We start from the raw sequence: 18,260 nt of genomic DNA on the forward strand, positions 1-18,260 counted from the left end.
CTATTTCTTAGCAAGGCTGGGTGAAACAACTATTGTTTACTGAATGGCACATAATTTTAGAAGTGTGCATGCAGTACCCTGGCACAGGCTGAATAGAAGCTTCCTCAGCTGAGTTTTGTGGCCTTCATTCTCTGGTCCACAACCATCACTACTTTGGCTTCCAGTGGTGAAAATAGTGATAAATTATAGATGTTGCCATTAATAAATGTTGTTTATCTACACTCATTACACCTTGTTCCCTGAAACCTTACAGTTACTCATTGTAAACAACCTGACAGATGCTGCTGTGGGCAAACAGTTTTAACTTAGCAACCCTTTCCATATATATATATATATAAGGTACCTATAAGTATACTTCTAAAAAGCTGTTGTATTTTTATTTAAAATGGTTTAAACATTTCTCAACTGAATGTTCCCAGCTCTGCCTCTCTGGAAAGAAAATGAGTGCCATTAGCTGTACGTGTGAGCCTTCTGGGGTTTCTCCATGGACACCCACACAAAATAATCGTGCTGGCTGGGTACCATATCCTTACACTGAAATCTGGGGTGCTCTATTAGCAAATATCCCTATTTGGAGTCTGCATCCCTACCTTCATCTCTCTGGAAACTGTAACTGTGGATGAAGCACAGACCTGTAATAACTTCTAAGTGGGAGTTCATGACTTGTTTGGCTTTGCTAGCTTAATTTTAGGTTTTATTGACTTCCTAATGATCCTAAACCTTTGGACTGATGGATGCTGGAATTGAAAATTAGTAGGAAAAAATTTTTTCTTTTTCCTGAGAATTTTCACTAAATCAGTCTCTGCTCTGTCATTAATTCCATAAGATTTTGCAAACACCAGTATGCTTAGAAGTTGCAGCATAAACTCAGAAAGTAATATACACATATTCTTCATATACTTTTCAAAAAGCACTCTAGTGATTTGCTAGTGCAGAAGCATGTCACCTTTTTTCTGAATTGGAGGGTTGGCAATTTTGAAGCTGTTGTAAGATTTATTTGTAAAATAATACTATAAATTTACAAATAAAGCTGATGTTAATGTTTTCCTCATTCAGGTAGACTCCTCTACATTCTTTCAGACTCCCCTTCCCCACTCACCCTTTCTTTCCTACAGACTTTTGGAAGTCTCTGAGCTATCATTGACTGAACAGGTTGCTGGTACATCATAGGAGGCCTTCCCTCCACACGTGTTGTGAACGTCTTTGTAGCTTAAAAGATAGAAGGAATTACATTTTTAAACCTTGTGCCTGGAATGTATGGCTTGAGGAGGCAGAAATTTTAGTAATCTCAATGTTGTGAATACAGCTCTGAGTTAAGTATTGTAATAGAAGTGGCAAAAGTAAGTTAGCCTTTTGCATTCAGATAAATTCTTCCACATAGTCTCAGTGGTGTCTTTTCTTCCTTTCAACTTTTGCTGGAGATAGCAAAGCATCTGGTAGGGCTAACAAAATTACAGTTTTGTTTTGTTTTTTTCCAAAATAGAAATTAAACCAGAATACACTCCTGATGGGTCTCCACTTATATTAATGCATCTGGTTCTGGGCACCCATCCCCAGAAGGATGTAAATGTAATTGGACTGCGTTCAAGAAACAACTAAATGCTGAGAAGTTGTAAAGCTTGATTTGTAAGAGAAAAACTTAAAAAAAAAAAAAGTTAATATGTACAGTGCAGCTGAGTGACAGCAGAGGGGAGGAAGGTTTTGATAACAATCTACAATTTTGAGGAGCGTGAACACCAATAAAGTGAAAAATTACTGAGGGTGGTTCAAGAAGATGTAATTAGATGTAATGAAATTAAATGAACGATATGTAAACTTGAGCTGAATGTTACAGTAAAACAACATGAGCAGTGAGACCTATAGATTTATTATTTATCTGTATTGGGTTAGTAGTACTTGGGAATCCCAGTCAGGGATCAAGTGCTTCTTTTGCTGTAGAAACATGAACAAAAGAAATGCAATCCCTCTCTTGAGTAACAAACGAGAAGATTGACTGGGTGGCATATAAGGAATAAACATAAAATAGTGGGATGTGGAAGAGAGACCCTAAAAGGTCTTTCAAATCTTTTGTCAGTCTTACTGTTGGACCATTTAGGATTATAAGAATGTAACTCTTATTTTGAAGATGCTTCTTATTTTCAGTCACTAATGTATGTAAATGTTTCTTTAAATTGGAATAGCCTTACCACCCGATTGCCAAGAGTTGGAGAAACTATCCTTGGACATAAGTTTTTCATCGGTTTTGGTGGGAAGGGAGCCAACCAGTGTGTCCAGTCTGCTCGACTTGGGGCCAAGACCTCACTGATCTGCAAGGTAAGCGCTGACTTGCTCTTGGATTACATCTGAGCTAAATATTCATGCAAATTCCAGTAAACCTTTAGGTGACATACAGACAAATTGTTTTGTTTTGATTTTAATCCCTCTCTAATTCCGTTTTCTTTTCATTTTTTCAGCTATAAATTTAAGCATGGAGGAGGCTGTTTTAAAAACACTGCCAGAACCAAAGACTTGTTGGCTAGAGATCTGGCAGAAGTTGCGCATAAAGAAGGATTGCAAAACTTAAATTCATGTACCATGGAAAAAACAATTGGAGAGAATCTGAAATGTTAAAAATTTAAGTTATCTTGATTATCCCCTCCTCTTTATGTTGCCCACTGTTACAACCATCAGGGCTTCATTGATGACATTCAGGTGCTAGGCACTATAGTCAATCTGAAGCTTGCTTTGTAGATGATTATAAATCAGACACTGACAAGCCATTGGAGAAGGAATTTAAAATTTTGTGCCTCGGGTTAAATCGTTATCTCATTAGTTGAGCTTAGGATGAGATGTTCGTGTATAAATTCTAGCACCTTTCTGTGCTATGGGATATTTTTGTCCATTTTTCTGAAACATCTGATATACAGCAGTTCTAAAGACTAGCTCACAGACCGTTGGGCTGATTCAGCTTGGCAGTTACTTTATTCTTACAATGCTTTTCTTTGATTTTTGTCATTAAACATTGTAAGTTTTGAGTGATCACTACTAAGTTAAGATCCAATTTTCTGTAGCCTTATTGTCTATGCTGTGCTAACTGTAAATGAAACTTCAACTTGACTGGACATCCTTTATTATTGCCATAGCTGGGGAGGATGCTAGATTTATTGGATCGTTGTCTGTCAGGGATTTTTTGAGAAGTACTGGAAACGTTTTAAGGAAGACTTTCTCAGTGGTTTTCCAAACCAATATTTAGGCTGAAGAGTGGTAGCTATAAATCTAAATTACACCTGCAGCCATTTCTGTTGGTCATTATCACTAGTTGTTCTACAGTGTGTTTTTTTTTTTTTTTTTATATTGGCAATGTCTGTGCTTCTGTAATATTGTGTATATTTGATCATCTTTGCATTCAAGAACAAGATGAACTGGCAATGAATTCCCTGCTAACATTTCCTGCTAAATGTTAAAGGGTTTTTTTCCACTGAAAGTGTGAATTTTGTTTTATTTTTTAATGGTCTAGCCTTTGCTCAGTGCATACATGTTTCTGGAAACATTTGCATTCCTAATAAAATTTAGCAGTTACTATAATTTCTAATTACTTTCCAAAATCATATTTATGATATTTCACTAAAACCTAGTTTTCGTTCTTTCTTTCTGATGTGTATTTATCGGAGAAAAGAAGCAGCAGAGAATGACTCTAATATCTATAGATGTTAGCATTTTGTATTATTTTTTAATTTTAAAAGTTAATATTTACTTTTTAAATTAAAATTGCACTTTATAGCCTCACAAAATAGTCTCATCTCATAGCAGTGCAGTCTTATATCTGCATAGGTCAATGGAACGTAGTATAAAGTTTCTTGATGAATACACTAAGAAGAATCAGGCAATAATGAACCATTACAATTCAATTATTTTTACTTTAACAAGTCATCGTAAGTATGCCGTAATTCTTAAAGCCAGATTGCCCCTCACACACACACACACACACACACACACTGTTCTCAGTAACATGGTTATGTTTTGGTCATAATTCCCAATATTTTTTATCCAGTACAAGTGCAATAATTGCTTCTGCAATCTGAAATTTAAGGAATGGAATCAGTATTAATACTAGAGGGACATTCTGCTGGAGTGTTCCATCCTCTTACAAGGACCGTAATTTAGACAGAGGATGTCAACAAGAGTAGAGTTAGACATCTCAGATCAAGTGGCAAGGCATTCTTCATACCTCAGAACTTTAAAACACAGGAGAGAGCCAGTGACTATCTGGTGAGGGTTTGAAAGATGGAGTTTTAGAATGACTTACCGTTATGACTAGAGATGCCACAGAATGCTGTGGACTTTAATGTAGAATCCAAGTACTGAGTGTGAGTAGTGAAAATGCAAACAGTGTCCTACTTTCTGCCTGGATGTCTCTGCAAGTGGCTGCTGTTACTCTGGGTTATCGATATGTATCACAGTCTTAAACTCCCCTCCTCAATTTTCTCAGTACAGTAAAACAATGTATTGGTGGAATAGTTGCCACTTCAAAAAGACAAGAAAGAAGTTCAAAGAAATGTAAAGGATTACTCTCAAGGAACTAAATGATCTAAGCAAATAAATTAATTGTTCATGTTCAAACAAGAACCCTGTTACAATACTGAAAAAGGCACAGTGGTCTTGAGAGATTCCAAATGCACAAAACTATTCTTTTTTTTTTTCTTTTTTTTTTTTCTTGTTTAGTAGCAGCTGTTACCAAAAAAATCTGTTAAACATCCTAGATGAAGATGGTGGAGGGATGTTGGTGTGAAAGATATTGTATGTGCTGAAAAAAGTCCTGTTTTGCTTCTGATAAACAATTTGGAATGATCCTTACTTAAGCCTCAGCAGCATTTGATTCCTACTTAGAGATGGGAAGTACTGTATTACCATGCTATGTAGTCTTCTCTCTTTAGATGATCTATAAGCCAAATTTAAGTTGAAGTGCTGTAAGCCTGAATCCTCACTTCATTGCAAGAACATAGCTATATCTCAGATGCAGCCCAGAATATCATGGATATCTTCGATTGTCTTTTCCTTTTGTATTACTGTTTTATACTTGTCTTTAGTACTTGTTTCATTTCTTAATGAAGAAAAAGAGTAAACACTCTCAAAAAAAAGAGCATATAGATTACATTAAGCAAACAATTGTGAAGACATACATGTTTTTGTTGTAATTCATTTTCAGGTACAGATGAGTTTGATTCTCTAAGGTGCTAGAATTCTAGCTGCTAAGAGGCCAGCCAGCTCCCCTAGCTCCACATGGAAAACATGGTAGTAAGCAGGGAAAATTCAGATTGAAAAATACTGATGTAATTCCACTCATTCTGATATGAAAACTATATGACCATAACGCCTGTACAAATGGCTATTGTTGTTAAGAACTCAATAAAGAAATGCTGTTTCAGCACATACAATGTTCTGTGGTCAGCAGACGAAGACATTTATTTTTCTGTTTACCCAATAGTCCATCTAGCAGGGTCTGTGCAAAAGCAGAAAATATTTAAAACAGTGTTATATAATTTGACATGGTCAGTAAATATGCCTTTAATCTAAAATGAGTCTGATGCCCAATACTCTGTCTTCCTTGGGGGTATGGCCTGAATGGAAAGATAAGCCCTTCAAACACTCTTGGATTAACTGGGTTGGATGCTGATGAACTAACATGGAAAAAAGTTTCCAGAGGAAAAGGACCTCCATGGAGACCCCTCCAAGGGCTTCCTTCCAGCACTGAGATGTCTTGCTGTGAGCAAAAGTAGCACAGCTGATATCAGCTGTTATGACAGTTGAACAATAAAGGATGCCTGTCTGTCAGTTATGTAGGACCCAGAGCTGAAGGAAGGAAGTTTCAGTTAAGCTTCTGGAAAATAGTTATGAAATATTTTGTTGTTGAAATAACTGAGCAAATCCTGAGATTCGTTGTAGAAACTTTGTAGCAGGGAGGGAGAAAGTGATACCATCAGGCAGAATACATTCCAGTAGTACAACTGTTAGGCTGCAGAGGTGAGCACGACTCAGGTTTAAATTGCAGATGGCTGCAGTCATCCAGCCTAAAGCAGTCGGAAGATGCAGCTTCTGACAACCCGCCCTGTCTGGCAAACTGGGAGTAGTCAGAGATACAGAAATATTCTAATATGCAAACAATGAATAACACGGTGACCAAAGTAAATGTTTTTTGTTTTTTGGTTTTTTTTTTGGTTGTTTTTTTGTTGTTGTTGTTTTTTGTTTTTTGTTTTTTTTTTTTCCCATGTACTAGAGGAATGTTCCATCTGGTTAGACTGTTTTGACCTAAATTGCTGTCCTCCTTTGGTGAAAGAGTGAGACCATTCCTAATAATGCTTTACAAAAATCCCTTCGAGATCTGTAGGATATGAAAGTATGTTTCCAAACATGGTTGTGCAATAGAATATGTAGGGGGAAGGATCATCCATCCACGATACTTGAAATTTTATAATTCTGAATTGCAGGCTTTCATTGTTGTGATCACTAGCTAGTACTCAGGCCTTCTTTAAGCTTGCTAAAGGACTGAACAGGCAAGAGAGGCAGCTGCTTTGTGCTTCCAGTAACTCAAATACACCATTAGCTATTTAGTGCTATTTTATGAGAAGACGGATCATTAGTTAGGGCTCCTTGTGTAATTCCTTTGTTTTCTAGACTGTGACCAGGATCTTGATTTGGCTTCTAATCTGAAAGATGCTATTTTAACTCTTGCAAAAATACTTCCTGTAGCATTGATCAGTTTTTGATACTGCTCAGATACACAATTTACTCTTTGAAGTGGGAGCACTCACTATGCATGCTGAAGACATAGGCTAAAAGTGGTGAATTAAAAGCTATGTTGGCTTTATAAATATATTTTAAATGCTATTTTGACATTAAGCAAGTTATACCATTTTTTTTCTCCATACACCTCATCTCCTTTGTTCAGCTTGTATAATATAACAAAAATCAATGTTTATTAGTCTGAATAAACAGCAAGCAGAATTCTCTTCAGCTAAAAGGATTAGTGGAGCTGAAATTACAAGGTCTTTAACTTGCTGTTAGAAAAACAATAGAGCATAGCTTGACTCCCTAACTCAACTTGATCTGCTGTTACTGGATAAAGCAAACAAAAAATGTTGAATTTGTAAACAGTACATTTAGTACTGACAATTACAAAAATCAGCAATGCCATGTTTATCGTCACTTTCTATCCATACCACAGTTTGATATTTTTCCACCAAGGAAACTTGAGGTAGAAAAATCAAAATGCAAGCTGCAGTTAAGAAGGGCACCAGAGTTGCTATAAATGCTTTCAATTCAAAGCTGAATAATTCAGTACATTTCCAGATTTTACAATCCCTAGAAAGCTTCAGTGTCAAGGGAACACAGTGGTGGTACGAGAATGAAACTTGAATATAGTGACATGGGTATAGGGGAGAGTTTTTTAATGGAGGAGGAGAAAACTGCAGAACACTAATTCTGTTGTTTATTAATACTATTATTTATTATATTAATATACTAATATTATTTATTAGTTTATTAGTAAGGCAAAGTGCTGCAAAACAGAAAGTGTTGTATTCAGATTACATTAGAGCCTTCTGTTATCTGAAGATGATCTATCTATTCTCTCACCTTTCTGCAAAGAAAACCTATCCTTTTATCTTTTATACAGGTTGGGAAGGATTCCTTTGGCAATGATTATGTTGAAAATTTGAAGAAGAATGGTATTTCTACAGGTAAAATTTTATTTTAAAGAAACCTTTTGTATTATTTTTAAGCTTTCAAATTTGTTACTGGAGGGTTTCTTATCTTATTCCCTTACTGGATATGCTTTGCCATGCAGAACTATGAATAATTGTTTTGACACGGCTGGCAGGAATGAATGAATATGGGTGATAATATGGGGACTTGTGAAATCAGCCGTACCACTAAAAATAAAATGTAATGTTATTACCTCTAAATCTCAGATGATTACATTGGTGCAAGTCACCTGAAGATAACTTGCTGTTATGCAATTATTTAGGCTGGCATTAATGATGGTAATGCCTGGTGAGAAATTTAAAAATCCAGTCTGATTATTCATTCTCAATTTCATGTTGGGAGGGGAGGTACACAGTGGAAATGCATTTGTCAACTCCATACATTTCACCTCTATTTTGTGAAATGACATGTGCAGTCATTTTAGAGGCTGCAGCCAATGCCTTTTAACACACATACACACAAAAATCAATGTTAAAAGGCTTTTGGGAAAAGGGAAAATTAAGCATTCACAGTATTCTAGTATCTTCATACCTTTGTAACCCTAGTTCTCTCTCTTGTGTAAATGTATTATTGTGTGCTGCTTAACTACAAGATCACATTTTTGTCTACATGACTCTTGTCTCCTTCAGGGTGGACAAGGATGGACAGATGCAGCCACTAAATGGCAATTCAATATTCTGTATATCTTTTCTGTTTAATGTGCAGCCACAAGGTTCATTTACTGAATTGTTCAAATCCCACTTTAAAAACAGAACTATCAGTATTTTGTGGGCGTTTTTATTATTCTTATCAGTATAGCATCTAAATATTTCACAAATGTATATACAGGTTTATTCATTGCATATCTTCCAACTTACACAAGAAACCAGGCAAGGATACCATAAAAAGAATGTTAGTGTACAATTCTAAGTCTCCAAAGCATGCCTACATTGTGAATAAAGTTTTTGATCATGTAAATAAAGCTATTCTAATGCATAGCACTTAATGAAAATGTATATTCCACAAGGAACCTTAAATCTCATGTTTTCTAATTTAAATGATCGATCATGTAATCTTAACATGAATGTTTCAATTGTCTTTATAGCAAAAAAAGAAAAGTGTAGGGAAAATGTTTTAGAAATTCCATCATACTGCCCTTCATTGATACCTAGATAGAGCAATTGAAGGGTCAGAACCTTTAGGTCCAAGGTACCAATTTCTGCTGATTGAGTTAAAAATATCTCGGAATGGTGCTAGATTGTCATCCCATATGTTGATCAGCCCTGGAGGAAGATAGGATGTACTGCTGATGAGGCTGGTCTGGGATCCCAACTTGCATTCCAAGATTTGGAGGCAAGGGTGAATCAGTGTGCACAGTCCTTTTTGCTTAGGACTCTCTTATTTCAGTCCCTCACTTTTCATCTCAGTTTAATCCTTGTCTAGCCTATCCCTGTTGTTGTACGTAAGGATACTGGGTACTGGATGAAAATCCTTTCAGTAATGCCAGTTCTGTCAACTTTTATATCCTAGATCCTTGTCATATGTCTGCTTTATTTATATCACTCCTCTATTTCCTAACATAACACCTTACCCTTTTTTTTTCTAATTCCAACCTGTTTTGTAATTTTTCCTTTTCCCAGTCTTCCTGTCTTCCACAACCTATCAGCTACCAGTGCTGCTCAGATCATTTAGACCTTTACTGCTGTGTTACTCCCTCTCCCACATTTGAACTAGGCAGCTTGCTGCTTATGTTGCTTATTTTCTACAGGAAGAGCATTGAGAGCACAGAAGACGCAAGTTCCCTGCTTTCAGTTCCAGTGTGCAGGCCTATCTCATGCTGAAAAGAAGCTATAATTGCAAGGAAAATTCTGTTCTGATCCGTGTAACTGAACTAGATAAGGGTACCTCCAGAGCGAGTACCTGCAATATTTTAGCAAAAGCAAATAAGCCTGATGTTATGTGTTTTTTCAGCCATGTTCAAATTTAAACAGATTTTTAAATTGGCCACAAGAAAGAAGCCAACTTTTGCCCAGCGTCAGGTCCATGTTCTAAAATGTTAGAACACCAGAGCTTTTTAAACAGGTCACCAGAATTTCTCTCAAACAAAATAGTAGATTTTTCTCAAATACAGTTCTTGGGGGGAAAAAACCTCATTTTTTTTGACAGTTTTCTACTACAGTTCAACCTAAAAAAACCCCACTTGTCATAGAAAGTTTCAGACCACTGTTTAACATTTGACAAACTTGCTGACAGCTGAGAACAGGTTCTTACAGTAGTGTGTATGGAGCAATCTTTATAATAGACAGTGCTGCCAGCCTCACTTCTAGTTAATTTATCGGAATAATAACCCAAAGAGGAAACATACAGCCTCACCACTGCCTTCATAGAACATGTTAATATTACTGCTGAAATGCAAATCTACACAGAAATAAATGCTGTGTTGTTTTAATATTTTTGTTTTCTGCAGCCTTGACTCTATTGTTTCATTGGATAAAAGAAATACTTCCATGTAGGAGTAGAGTGCCTGAGAAGGCTGTATAAATAACATGCTTTCTCTAAAGCAGCAATGTAGCCAAATTAAAGAATGTTGGACTCCCATTTCTGTTTTGTGGGTGTAAATTAACACTTTTTGTTGTTGTTAGCTTCTCTGGCATTGTTGCACATGAAAGAGTAATTAGCATTTTTAAATTGCTGGAGGTTATGGGTTCATTTTAGATTTAATTCAATTAAACTGCATCCCATGCTATTGGTTGAAAGTAAAGTATTGAACGAATGCATGCTGTAACTTTTCCCTTTCTTAGCATTTGTAGGTCAGACTACAGATGCTGCTACTGGAACTGCTTCAATAATTGTCAACAGCGAAGGTACATATTTCTACTCTGAATTGTCCTCTTTGTTCTGCCTCTACAGCCATAAAAGAAACCTTTGCCTTCTCACTGGTTCTTGTGGAATTATTTTTTCTACATCTTTAATTTTTTTCATGATCTTATTCACACTTAGTTACACTTCCTTTTATTACAGGCAGTGTTGTAGGATGAGGTGCCTAAAAGCAGCAGAATCAGAGGCTTAGATTAGCAGTGTGATAGCCATAATTCAGTCAGCCAGCTGATCTATCTAGTTTGACATTGGCCAGAACACACGGTGTAGCAGAGGTTAAAGCTCTCCTTCTTCCACCACAACTTACCCAGTACTTTTACTATGAGGAAAGTGTTTGCCTCCTCAGCACACTGAGTCATTATGCCCTGAATAAGGAAAAGGAGTTGTCCTTAGCATAAGTAGAAATATTTATGTTGATCTTGTAGTATTACTACAATTCTTGATCCCAAGTTGCATCTGCAGTGATGAATACACAGTGAAATGGTGTATTTGTTTTTTCTGTGTTAATTTTCCTTAGCCTGTGTCTTTGCTCCCATATTGCAGGGGAAGAAGAAAAGATTTGGCTTATTTTCACATTCTTCTTCAAGACTGCTAAATTATCCTCTGAAAACTTTGTTTATCTTTTCCTCAAGCAAGTTGTGCTATTGAGAGCTCTTAGGAGGAGTGTGTGTTTCTGGATCAAAATTTAGAGCTCAGGACTGATAATGTGTATGCAAACATAACAAATTAAGTGTGATTGGATTAGTTCACTTCTGGTGCAGCTAAGAGCCTTTATTTGAACAGTTACCACAGTTTAGCTGACACATCAATTTAACAAGCTCCTATGAAACCTGATGGTAGTATATTGGGCTACAGCTCAAAATGGGAAAGGAAACATAACTATTCACTCTAGGATCAAACACGGGAAGGAACAGTGACTAAAGGCAAGTCTACACAGGAACATTCAGGAAAATTAGGCAAATTAGTTGGAGATGTGAGTTTAATTTTCCCTAAGCAAGATTAATCAAAGCCTTGCATGACAGCTCTAATTCAGAAATAAGGTAGATTTAATACGTTGAATAAACTGGATGCCTTCCTCTTACTTCCACCTCCTTCTCTTGGTTTGGATTGGCAGGTAGATTACCACAGCACTTCTTAAGAACTTCTTTTTTATGCCACGTACAGTCACTGCTCTGGTCATTGTAAATAGGAGAGACAGTGAGAATCCAGCAGTGCACTCCCAGGCCTCCCCGTTTTGTGCATGTAACCATGTTTTGCACTAGGTTTGCTGTCCAGAATAGTCGAATAAGAAGCAGTCTTATTACTTCGCAATTCATATGCATGGCCAACTAAGATAAACATGGTCTAAACTTGAATTAACATAGGACAACCTGTCAAAATGGCAACACCATGAATTTTTCTGAAGGATAAGGAAGAAAACCATCTTGTGGATCTGAAACTTTATAAACACCAGGAAAGGGAAACTGTTCAGTGCCATGAGGTTCACAATGGTCTGTCTCACATGTTAGTGTCAATGTGAAGGGTCTCTAATAATCCTGTTATTCACATAGTGAGATGAATAATGCATAATGTCATGTAGTTTGTTTTTTTCAGAAACTGAAAAATCCTAAATTAAGTTACCACTGGCCTCAGATTTCATTTAAAATCTAGAAGAAGAGCAAACCTGGTCAGAACTGTGCTCTAAAGCAAACAGATGCACAGAATTGGTAATGGTTCTGGTTGTTACTTCTCTCTAAAACCATCTGGCGCCTGAATTGAGTAAATTGCAATAAAATAGCAGTACTTATGTGCTTTGCTGTTGCAAGAGACACTATTTTTTTTTCCTGTAGAAACCTGGCTGATTTGACCTAAACAGGTTTTACAGCACTTTTCAAAGGGCTTGTCCATACATGCATGTTTTACCACGGTAGTTGTGCTGGCATAGCTGAAACACCACAGCATTCAATGCACTGATGTAAAGTAGTTTCTACTAGTTCAAATTATACCTAAAAGGGAAGCATTTGAAGTTGAGGGTGGTGATTTTTTTTGTGTTAAGACAACAAGGGACAAATAAAAAACACAGGGATCATCTCTTTGAATCAACAAGTTTTAATCGCTGTATTTTCACACACCTAACCTGCATTTCATCTTACCAGTTATTTACAAGTACCAATACTTGGGAAAAATACCAACTTCAATCAACTGAGTAAAATCCCAGGCAGAAGTAGGAGAGGTACTCAAGTAGAGGGAGCAGATTGTGATGAATGAGTGAAGGCAGAGGAACAGAAAACTGAAGAGAGCGGAGTCAGGGAACTCTGAAGTAAGCTTTTCCTGAGGTTATCTGTGTCTGTCTAGCTGGTGCCGCTGAATTTCTGGGAAGATATTTGCTGGTTATGGAATTGCACAGCTGTAACTCATCCATTATTGTAATTGGCAAAGTACCAAAAATTTGAAAATTATCAGGCACATTTGATATTCCCGAAGTTGTGTTATATTCTGGGACAATACAGTGTAGTTTCAATAAAAGAAACTCCTCCCTGCTTTAATGCAAAAATGGTGGAGAGATGTTTAACGAGTTTATAGTGCTGCACTGGAGAAATACAACCCAGAGATACTGCAAAGGTTCCCTCTGGGCTGGACTCTGAAATCCGTGCAGAAACCTTTTGCTGGAAACTTGTGTTCCTTTCAGTTGTTCTCTTTTATGCAACTGCCTCTTCATATAGGCTTTGACTAAACATGAGCTTCAGTTTACCAGGACCCTGTATACTTTGAATCTGTACTTTCTCTCTGAAGGAAAAAAGCTGGTATATGCAGCTCCTTTTCTTAACACATTTTCTTTGAGGTGCATCACATGACTTTGAACCCCAGCTTTTGTTTCGCCTTTCAGCCTGCCCTCTTTCCACTAGCTCTGTCACTTAGCGCCGCTTCTACCCACAGTGTGCTATTGAACGGTAAGAACCCCATACAGTGATGATGATGTGTGTTGTACTTTTACATACACACATAGGGAAGAAAAAAATCTCTTTATGGTTAATTTCTTAAATGATTACCTGTGAAGTTTATTGAAGCTTTGTCAATATCTGGTCCTGACTGTTGACGATGCCAGTAAGCTGGCCTGACTGGACCAGTAGTTTGAACCAGTCTGACAACTTCCGTATTCATAGCAGAAATTCAGTGGAGGGACAACAGAGGTTGGCAGGTCATGATTAAAGTGCTCTTGATTATTGCAAGTTAGGACTTAAAGCTCACCTAACACAGAACACTGGGAGATAACCCTCACTTGAGATAGGCACTGTGCTGACTTTACGATAAAGTTATTAATCATTCATGAACAGTGAATAGGCGTTATTTTGTGAGTGTACCTTCAATGCCAAAGCACTACTAGTATAAAAACTTTCAAAATATATATTTAGATAAGGCTAAATAACAAGGAAAACTTAGAATACACATGCCAACATGTTCAAATTATACTTTCCAAAGAGAAAATCTTTGGTTTGAATCTTCAGCACTATGAAGAAACATCACCTGAATTTTTATAGTATTTCTGTGTATTGACATTAATCATGAGCTTGAATGTTTTGTGTACACGACTATTCAATGCTCCTACCAAGTAATTGCTTAGAAATTATGATACCATGACACACCCAAAACTTGCCCTTATATTAATGAACTGTGTGATTTGGCAGCAAATGTTTTTCTTGTAACATTCTCTTCTGGTCACAAATGTAATCTTTTTTTCCCTATGAAATATTATGCAGAAGGTTTGCAGCTATTGTTATAATTGCATTGTTTGAGATTTTGGTGAGTTCTAAGCACTACTGATGGCTTTTAGGCTTGTCATCCCATTTTAAAAAGTAAGGATTATTGCACTGTGGTGTTTACTGGTTTGCCTTTGATTTTTCCACTGGCACTTCTCATCTGGTGGCATCTATAAAATGACACTTGTAAAAAAAATCTAACTTGAGTTACCCATCTTTCGAAGAAGTGACAGTAGCAGGTTTAGAAGGCCAACTGAGGACAGTATTTACATATGCAGCATTCACACTGTTTTAAGTATTGATTGGACCCAATCCCCATCTGGTGTAAGCTTGCACAAGTTTATCAGCTTCATTTAGCAGTTCTGGCTTACAGCAACTGTGAATGTGGCCCCTAATATTTTAGCTGATGTCTGCAAAACTTAAAATTATATAGATGCTCCCATCTATAGAATTTTTCATCTAAGTAATGATATGTTAGAATTAACTGTAATGCAGTAAGACTATTTTTCTCATTCTTAGTGTGGGCAACATTTTACCTCACTTGAGCTGTTTCAAAGTTAGATGTATGCCTTAAGGCTTCACCTAGACTTAGCAAAGATCCATAGGCATTTCCAGATGACAGTTTATCTCCTTCTGAAACAGATACCTAAGATATATAAGATTAAAAAAATTCTGAAAATACTTGTCTCTCCCCCTTCTTGAAGGAACCTAGAAAACTAATTTTTAGGAATTTTTAGAAATTAGTTTTCTTAGAATTTTCTAGAAGGTAGGATTTTTTTTGAAAACTTTAAAAATTAGTTAATGTTGGACAAGATGAATCCCACCCCTCTTTGCCATCTGTCTTTAACTCTGTTGTCCCTGGTGCTGATTTCCCATCTGATTTCCCTGGCAAGAAATAATTGCTTTCAACAAAATGGTCGCTAGTAATACAAAATTCTGGTATTAATTGTGACTGCATGGGTCCAGATTCTGCTTTCATACACACTTGTGTAAGTTTGTGGTGAATGCTGTCATTCACAGTGTGGTATATGTAACTAAGAACAGAATGTGGCTTTTTCTCTAAAGCTTGGGTTAAGCCCGTCCGGACTGTTACACCACAGCAGGTACTGCATTTCCCTAGCAGGACTGAAAGCAGACTTTAAGTCTCTGACCTTTTGTAGTTAGAACAAAAACCTTCTGCCTGTGATCCAGTGCAGCATGGTCCACCTTGAATTTGCACATACGGGTTTAAGCAAACAGCCGTCCTTATCGCCTTGGGCCATTAGCTCTGAAGCCTAATAATAATATACATGTCAGTGCAACTAAATAGTTCAGCAAGATAATGCAGCAAGACATGTGGATAGAGTCTGAGATTCTGGGTAGCACAGAGTCCAGGCAGAAATGAAATATATTTTTGTACTATTGATCCCCTGCCTTTTACTGTTTGCACTGCTGCACCCTTTATGCTTTCACAATATATGCTTGGCAAAATAGCTGCAATTTGCCTTTGGATGTTTCCTCAACAGGATTCAGATATCTTTGATAGCATTTTCTTGTTGCAGAAGGTTTTTTCTTTTTTTTATCCAAGATGCCCATCATTGTCTGTTGAAAAGCAGGGCGTTGGCTTTAAACGCTGAGGTTTTGCTTTTCATATGCAGCTGTTCTGTACCAAACCATTGACAGCAGAATTGCTTTGGAAAGCTTGGGCCCCTCCCTCTGAGATCACTATATTATTCTTTCCATTGTCCTGCTTTCTTTTCAGAACATATTTAGAGAGACAAGCTTTGCATTTGTCTTATTCAAAGGACTTTGAAGTCGCATTCAACAAAAATAATGTATTTAAAAACATAAATATTTATTTACAGAGTAATTCAGTTCATTGCAGAATTGGTAGCCCTTAATGATTGACAGTACTTAAAGGAATCTTCAGCGGGGGCGGGCTGAGCCTGTAAATCAAGGAACAACTGACTTATTGAATTTAATACCAGAGTGATTAATAACAAATTTTAATTTGAAGGCACCCATGCCTGAAGGTCTCAAGGTGTTGTAACAGAGATTAAAAAAAAGAAAGAATGAAAGAAAGAAACTGCAATAAAAGAAGGCAACTTGCATGTCTGAAAAAAAACCAAAAGAATATTTGAAACCTATATAAATGAACCTCCTCACCTAACTGTAAAACAAACGATGAGAATGAAAAGGATCTTACATATGCTTTGAGGTACTGCCATGCTTCTGCATGTATAGCTTTGCTTTGACCATTCTGCTGGCCAGCTTTAAGTGCAGAAGAATCTGTCACCTACCTTCTTTAGTTACTTCTGATGAAGCTTTCCTTAGACACAGGCATTACCTTTCTGGGTTTTGTTGGCAAGCTGAATTCTGGTTTTCATGATGGATAGGGCCCTAACGAAAAGTGTCGCAGGTAAATGGAGCAAGCCTGCTTCTCTGAAATCTAAAGAACATTAATAATCTTCATAGCTGTGTGAAATATTCTCTTTGCAGATGATGAGAAAATTAAAATTTTTATGGCATTTTTGGTGTGTGAACTCAGTAATCACAGTGATGCTTTTCTCTTCCAAGGGCTACTGGAATATTTTAGGAAAATGCAGATATCAGCCTTAGCATATGTCCCCCATCTTCACTACAACTAGTACAGTGCTTCATTAGAGTTCATAGAAAACACCAAAATAAGACTGGGAAAAGCCCATACATGACTTTTCCCAAATAAATATATACTGCATTTGTTGTACAGTGTAGCACTCATTAGTCTGTCGATCTTTTTGATTATCTTCTGAAATCTTTGGATATTTGAAAATGTCAGCAATGCATACATTTTTAGGGGGGGTTCTTGGAAAGCAAATTGAAATACTCATCTGAAATGTATTGCAGAAAAGCAAGGAATTGTTTTACATACTTGATTGCAAAAGCTAATGTAAAAAACACAGTATCTTCTCTTTAGGACAGAATGTTATTGTCATAGTCCCAGGAGCCAACCTGCTTTTAAATGTTGAAGACCTGAAGAGGGCTTCTGATGTCATCTGTAAAGCCAAAGTGGTTGTTTGCCAGCTAGAAATAACCCCTGCTGTTTCTCTTGAAGCTCTGAAAATGGCACGCACCACTGGAGGTAATTTAACATAAGCCATTCTGTCTCCCTCATTTGTGTTGCATGAAGAATATTCTTTATCGTGCTTTCTAAATAAAGATCCTATGGTCTATTCTTGTTTCTGTCATACTAGTTGTATTTAGAAATGAAACAATAGCCAACAAATTCATGCCATGCTAATGAAAACTGAATTGAGTTTTAAAATTTTTCAGTGTTTACCTTGAATGACAAATCAGTCTATGCCCTTATAATATCCCTGTATATGTCTGGTGCTGCCTTTCCTCCTATTTTCATGCTGTGACTAAATACAGTATAATGTTATTAGGTCAGGAACTATGGGCCTGACTCTGGTATTATTCCAGAGCAGAACAAGCATAATGAATGCAAGTCAGTAAAGTTCCACACACAGTAAAGTGAATGAAGTGACCTCAAAAACAGATTTATGCCCTTGTTCTCCTAGCATAGCAGTAGGTATGGCTGTGGTTTTCTATATAGAAGTTAACATCCTTAAAGTAAAAAAAAAAAAAAAATGCTTTTTCTTCTTAACCAAAATTCTTAGAGTGTGACTTGGCATGCTGCCATTGAATAGACAGAGTCATGGTCTGTGAAATTATTAGTAAATTGTTAGTGTGCTGTACTTTTAAATGTAGGCCATTGTTCCTTCAGTGTAGCATATGCGTAGATAAAAGCTGACATTTTGCTTGAACAGGATGGGGTTTCGCTACTGACAGGAGATTTTTGTTCTTCAAGTGCCCTCAGTTACTCAAGCACAATTACCACTGTATTTGAACACTAAGTAAACGATTATGCACGTAAGGCATCTATATGAGATTAAAAATATGCTCTTA

At 36.8% G+C, this 18,260-nt stretch overlaps 1 protein-coding gene across 3 annotated transcripts in view; it reads left to right on the forward strand.

Annotated features, from left to right (window-relative positions):
* RBKS (ribokinase) overlaps positions 1 to 18,260 on the forward strand; it is a 70,439-nt gene that overhangs the window by 16,674 nt on the left and 35,505 nt on the right. For 2 of the 3 annotated variants that reach the window (XR_006164997.1, XM_042789268.1), the window contains exons 2-5: positions 2,181 to 2,313; positions 7,652 to 7,715; positions 10,521 to 10,583; positions 17,269 to 17,433. Coding sequence is in view for 2 of the 3 variants with exons in the window: in XM_042789268.1 (XP_042645202.1) it covers positions 2,181 to 2,313; positions 7,652 to 7,715; positions 10,521 to 10,583; positions 17,269 to 17,433 (425 nt within the window). In the remaining variant the exon portion in view is untranslated. The remainder of the gene's footprint in view (positions 1 to 2,180; positions 2,314 to 7,651; positions 7,716 to 10,520; positions 10,584 to 17,268; positions 17,434 to 18,260) is intronic. The other variant, XM_042789269.1, reaches the window with a different exon arrangement.

Source organism: Tyto alba, unplaced genomic scaffold (assembly GCF_018691265.1).
Source record: "Tyto alba isolate M040663 unplaced genomic scaffold, T.alba_DEE_v4.0 Super-Scaffold_16, whole genome shotgun sequence".
NCBI lineage: Eukaryota > Metazoa > Chordata > Aves > Strigiformes > Tytonidae > Tyto > Tyto alba.